The 6,799-nt window shown below is 33.9% G+C and overlaps 1 protein-coding gene across 1 annotated transcript; it reads right to left on the bottom strand.

Moving 5' to 3' along the window:
* Positions 1–2,354: 2,354 nt before the first annotated feature.
* LOC21387201 (adenylyl-sulfate kinase 3) lies at positions 2,355–5,818 on the bottom strand. The gene is made up of 7 exons (XM_010113383.2): positions 5,414–5,818; positions 5,062–5,202; positions 4,258–4,407; positions 3,937–4,055; positions 3,774–3,858; positions 3,139–3,185; positions 2,355–2,601 (listed from the first exon to the last, which is right to left on the bottom strand). The coding sequence occupies exons 1-7, from the start codon at positions 5,646–5,648 to the stop codon at positions 2,503–2,505; spliced, it is 876 nt and encodes a 291-aa protein (XP_010111685.1). The 5' UTR covers positions 5,649–5,818; the 3' UTR covers positions 2,355–2,502.
* Positions 5,819–6,799: the final 981 nt, after the last annotated feature.

Raw genomic sequence — 6,799 nt, 5'->3', positions numbered from 1 at the left:
AAAGAGATTCTCAATATCGTAGAAAATTCATCAGGTTTTGAGAATAATGAGATCTTTATTAACTATATCAATATAAAAGGATTATGAAATCGAAATGAAATTGAAAATATTGATAAAAAATTTTCTTACTCTGGGGCATGTGAAATTATTAACAGAACTGAGGATCTTGAACCAAGATCCATTTCTGAATGCCAAAATAGACACGATTGGATCAAATGGAAAGATGCCATACAGGCTGAGTTATATTCGCTTAATAAGCGTAAATTTTTGGACCTATTGTCTTAATGCCTGAAGCCGTGACCTGTGGGATACAAATAGGTTTTTGTGCGAAAACACAATAAGAAAAATAAAATTGTAAGGTATAAAGCTCGACTTGTGCACAAGGTTTTTTTTTACAAAGACCCGGGATTGATTATAAGGAAATGTATTTTCTCGTAATTGATGCAATTACGTTCAAATATTTAATCAGCCTAACAATTTCTAAAAATTTAGAGATGCGTCTTATTAACGTTGTTATAGCTTATTTATACGGATTGCTTGATATTGATATTTATATGAAAATTCCTGATTGATTGAAGATGCCTGAAGCACTAAGTTCAAAACCTAAAGATATATGTTCGATTAAGTTACAAAGATCATTATATAGGTTAAAGCAGTCCGAAAGCATGTAGTATAATCGCTTAAGCGAATATTTGTCAAAAGAAGGATATGTGAATGATCTCATTTGCCCATGTCTTTTTATTAAGAGAATAATATCTGGTTTTGTTATGATCGCAATTTATGTCGATGATTTGAACATCATTGGAACTCATAAAAAATTCAAGAAGTAGTGATTTACTTAAAAGATGAATTTGAAATGAAAGACCTTGAAAAAATGAAATATTGTCTTAGTTTACAAATTGAGCACCTTCAAAGTAGAATACGTGTGCATCAATCAAACTATACTAAAAATGTCTTAAAATGCTTTAATATGAATAAAGCAAACCTTTTAAGTACTCCAATGATTGTTAGATTACTTAATGTTGAAAAGAATCTATTTCGCCCTTGCGAAGATAATGAAGAAGTCATCGATCTTGAAGTACCATATTTAAGTGCAATAGGAACTCTTATGTATCTTGCTAATTGTACCTAACTAGATATAGTTTTTGCTACTAATCTATTAGCAAGATTTAGCTCATCTCCTACACGAAGACATTGGAACGGAATTAAGCATATATTCCGTTATCTTTAAGGAATATTTGATTTTGGATTATTTTATCTTAAAGGATCAAAACAATGGCTGATTGGTCTTGCATATGCAGGATATTTGTCAGATCCACATAAAGCCAGGTCTCAAACTAGATACGTGTTCACATGTGGAGGTACTGATGTTTCATGGTGTTCACAAAAGCAAACACTTGTTGTCACTTCATCAAATCATGCTGAAATTATTGCGCTCCATGAAGCAAGTCGAGAATGTGCATTATTGATGTCTATGACTCAACATATCTAAGAAATTTGCGGACAATCTATCAAGAAAGATCTAACAGTATTATTTGAAGACAATGTAGCATGTGTCGCTCAAATAAAAGAAGGTTACGTCAAAAGTGACAGAACGAAACACATACCCTCGAAGTCATACTCTCAAGAACTCGAAAAGAATAATGATATTGATATTCAATATATTCGATCAAGTGATAATGCATCAGATTTTTTCATAAAACACTTCCCACTACAACATTCAAAAAGCATATCCACAGTATCAAGATGCGTCATCTACGAGATTTATGAGAAATGCCTATACATGTCAATTTGAAGGGGAGTTTACGTGACTATACTCTTTTTCTCTTATTATGGTTTTATCCTACTAAGTTTTCCTGATAAGGTTAACAATGCAGCATAAACATGTATAGATAAATGATGTACTCTTTTTTGCCTTGGCTATGGTTTTTATCCCACTAGGTTTTTCTAACAATGTTTTTAATAAGGCATTATGAATGGTGGACATTTAAAAAGGAGTGTTATGAATAGTAGTTATCCACTTCAGTTAAAATTACTATGCAAGTCAGTCAAAGTTACTGTTCATGTCAAATCTCACTGTACAAATAGTAACCGTAAATAGTAAATACTATGCAAATAGTAACCGTGAATAGTGTTAAAAATTTTCCTATAAATAGAGCTCTAAAGTTCTTTATTTTATATATCTTCACAAGATTAATGAAACTCTCTTTCTAGTTTCTCTCTCTAAAGTTTTTCTTCTTAGTTTTGCATTTTCTTAGTTTTCATGATAGAAAGAAATTTTTGACAGACAATATAAAAAAAAAGGAAAGAAAAGGAGAGAGAGAGAAGAGAACAAACTTCTGAACTAGCTTCTCTCTCTTGTTTGATAATACAGAAGAGAAAGCACTGAACTTTTAATTTAGAAAGTCAGTGGTATTATCTTCAGTTCAATTTTCTTTTTGACAATTCAAAAAATTCGGTTACCCACAAAGCAAGGCCAAATATCATCACCCCTTCCTTCCTTTATGCCTGGAGGAATCCCTTCTCTCCCAAGTAGGACATCACTTCTTCGGCCATTTCACATGGGGAAGCACAGGCTCCACCTTTGTGTCCTAATATTATCTGAGGAGAAGACAAAACAAGAAAAGTCACATCAAACTTCCATTTTAAATGATGACAAAATAATTTGATAATCATAGACCAGAATTGATAATTAACAATAGTCAGATTTAATGAAGAAACGATTGACCTTGTTGGACAGCTATAGTAAGACATGAGCATAATTACACTCAAAGCTAGTCAAGAATATCCCATCTCAAAGTACTCAAGTTGAGATGGGATATTTACAAAAAAAAAACAAAAAAAACAAAACATATAAAAAAAAAATCTCTCTGCAGTTCTTGATCAGGGGATTTAAAAGCTAAAAGTTCCATGAGGGGAAAGCAAGTGTACGGCCGTTTTACACTTCTTGTAAAGTCTAGCTAGCATTTGCTCCTTTCAATATATCAACTACATTTTGCCAGTTCTATTTCCTAAAGTTTAGCAATAAATGGCAGAGTTTCACCCTGGCACAGGGGAATAGACTTGAATCTTTAGAATGGCATTGTTCAAATTTCTAGTAGTTTAGAATAAGTAGTCTTTGCTCCATAGTACACGTACCTCACAATTTAATGGCGGCTCATATGGATCATCAATCCCAGTAAAACCTGCAAATATTAGGCAAGTACCATATATAAATCAGCATATGGACTCGAAATTGGGTAGCAGCAAGCATACAAAATACCCTAGGACTGAGTATTATCCACCAAACATGAAGAAAAAGATATATGCAAGATGAACCACTGGCCCTAATCTAAATTAACGGCCAAAATCAAGTCATGATATAAAAAGGAACTAGCTAGGAATATCCATATTCAAAGTTACAAACATGTAGACACATACAATTTTTAACAAAGCAAGAGCAAAACACAGCAGAACTACCTAGAAACATCCATACAAAGACTCACAGGTTTTTAGATGTATGTTGAAGACATATATGTATGCGAGTGCTTAAGCATGTGTATGTGTTCGGGTGTGGAGGTGTAAGATGTTCAAAAGGATGAAAAAGAAGGCGGGGCGGGGGGACCGAAAAATGAGACTAAAATAGCAGTTCACTTTTCAAAAATGACAAAATCTTAATAAAAAATTGTGTACGTTTTTAAACTTTGAAGGTTAAAAGATAGGCACAGATCTATAAGCAGAATGTTAAATACAGAACCTATAAGCAAAAAATTTCAAAGGTAGCTCTAGATTACCTTTAATCTTTCCTGCACGTGCAAGCTTATAGAGGCCTTTTGGGTCTCTTTCCTCACAAACTTCAAGTGGAATGTCCATAAACACCTGTTGCAATAGAAGTTACCTAAGACACTGTTTAATACCCACAATATGAAAGCAGTGATAAGATTGAGAAGCACCGACCTCAATAAAATCCCCATCGGTTAGCAATGCCCGGCAAGCATCGCGATCCCTTCTGTATGGAGAAATCAAACTAGCAATGCAAATGAGTCCAGCATCTGCAAAGAGCTTTGCCACCTCACCTGAAATTAATACAGAAAATTCATCAGAATCCTTAAGAGGCAATATAATCAGTTAATCACGACAAATGTTTCAACAATTGAGTAAACAACCCAAGCTTCAAGGTATTAAATCAAATCAGCTCCTTCAAATTTGTACATGCACACACACATGTACGAATAGACTTGAGCATCAGCTAACATTGTCCTTTCTAAATAGACTCACCGATTCTCCGGATGTTCTCTGCACGGTCTTCTGCTTTAAAGCTAAGGTCACGATTCAGGCCGTGCCTCACATTATCTCCATCAAGGACATATGACAGCTTCCCCCGGCAGTGCAACATCTGACTCAAAGCACATGCCACGGAGCTCTTCCCTATTGTTGGACTTGAAGTTAAAAACAAAAAGAAGAAAAGATGGATATATAGAACAAATAAGTAAACATAGACAATCCATACACGGGCACAAAGAGTTCAAGCACATACATTTAATGTTGTTACTATTCGACATTGAACAGTTTGATATTTCACGAGACCATTGTAAGAATTTCTTCATCACCAACTAAACTGAACTAGCCAACTAGGGGCTTAGCTAAATTACATTGCCAAAATTCAAGACATTTATTCACCTAAACTCTGAAAAATAAAATTTGAAACCTCGTAAATGAATTAATGGGCAGGCCTGTTATCGGGATCCTTAACAAATGAAACCTAATAATTCAGCGGGTAGATCAAAGAGCCAACAGCAGAGATGTCCATAAACACATCGTAAAATTTATGATAAATTTAAATTCCCACCCTTATCTGATTGGGGTTTCCATTTTCACTCGAATTTCCAGATCATTAAAAAAACGCATTCGGAGCCTCATCGAATTAGTATATGCTTGAAAATTCTAATGAAAATGGAATAGGTTTCAGAATTTAGAAAATCATTCAACACCAGTCGATCATTAGATCATATACAGATTTCACATTTACCAATCAATGAACGAAACAAGATCTTATTAAAATAGAAAAAGATAGGAACAAACCTGAAGCGCTGAGACCAGTGATCCATATGACACATCCTTTTTGCTTAAGAAGCTTCTGCCTTTCAGCTTTCTTAATTGAACATTCATGCCATTTAATGTTGGTCGAATTCCCAATGCTAGACAACATACTCTCATTGTTACCTATCCAACACCAAAAAATTAAATTTAAGAAGAAACATTAAACCAAACCATTACGAATCAAACAAAATCAAAATAATCCAAAACTCAGAACAACACTTCCTTCCAAGAGCAATTCCACGTACATCAATCGACCCAAATACTCAAAAACAAAAACTTTTTTCCCACCGTTTTCTCGGCAACCAAACAGGCCACCAAATCCAATAAGCCATACCTAGATTCCCGGCGTGCCCATTCGTTATGCTCAAATCCGCGTCGCTCACGGTCACACTCACCGTTTCCGAACCCTCCATGGCCTTAGCTCGAATCGAAACCCTCGAACTTGAACCGTTAAGAGAATCGGAAAAGCTCACAAACCCCGGCTTCAGCGATGGTGGTTCGACCCCAACAACACCAAGACCTTGAGAAGAATTTGTTGGCACCAATGATCTCCCTCCAATTGCTATCATTGTCTCATTGAATAAAAAAAAGATTAAATGCGCAGAAAACCTCCCAGAAAAGAGGCAAGAAAATCGTCAATGGAGGAATGATGACAGTAATTAAGTGTGGGCGAATGAAGAGCCGGAGATATGGAGGTTTTGGCGGTGACGATGTAATTTGACGTGGGGAATTTATAAGCGGTTTGTGGTGGTGAGTGAGTTTAGGAGGAGAAAATTAATTAAGAAATAAGTCAGACACTGTCCATTCAAAACGTGATCAATCAGATGACTAGAGCTTTTTCCTCGTCTTTTCCTTTTTTCCTTTTTTTATTTTTATTATTTTATTTTTATTTTTAGTAAAAAGTTTGTGGAAGTCTGTGTCTGTGGGGCCTGAAGATGAATGACTTCTAAATGAGACGTCGTTGTAACGACAAAGATCAATGGTAGATGTTTTCATTTTTTCCGAATAATAGGTACAAATTTGGGTTTAGAATTTAAATTTTATTATACTAAATTTTTTTTTAAAATAGTTATATTTAATTTTTTTATTACAATAAAAATTTATCACAATTTGAATTAAAACTTAAATTAACGAACTAAACGTGTCCGTAGAATACGTTTATCTTAAGATTATTAAAACCTCATTCAGTTCGCTGATTCGAGCTTAAATGTGACTTTATATGAGAGTTTTTAACTGTAATAAAAAAAATTTAAATGTGACGTTTTTAACTATAATAAAGTTAAAATTAAAAACTAAAAACAGTGAAATGAATGAGACCTAAAATTTCTCTTCTCTTAGGATTTATGTTTTAGTTTAACGTTATTATTCAACTTGATCGCCATAGATAACCGCTTTCATTAAATTTTGAGTTTTAAAAGATAATTTTAGGTCTAATAGGTAAAAAAAAAAACCCCCCTAAACGTTTTTTTTTTAAATAAATAAAACTTGGGACCTATAATATCATCATGCGATTTTTATTTTTGTTATTTATTTATTTATTTATTGTCGCGTGTCGTCAAATGGTCTTACGTTGGAGGAAGAACAGCGATCAGCTTTACCGATGTACAACACGTTTAGAAAGCGACTGAATTAGCCAATATTTCTGCGGTCCATATAGACAAACAACATAAAATTTCCAATTTTACTCGTCCTTTGTTGTTAGTTTTTTTTTTTTTTGAAA

This window comes from Morus notabilis, unplaced genomic scaffold, assembly GCF_000414095.1.
Source record: "Morus notabilis unplaced genomic scaffold, ASM41409v2 Scaffold1728, whole genome shotgun sequence".
Classification (NCBI taxonomy): Eukaryota; Viridiplantae; Streptophyta; class Magnoliopsida; order Rosales; family Moraceae; genus Morus; species Morus notabilis.
Note: the sequence above shows the minus strand (reverse complement) of the source record. Positions and strands in the feature narration are given on the sequence as shown.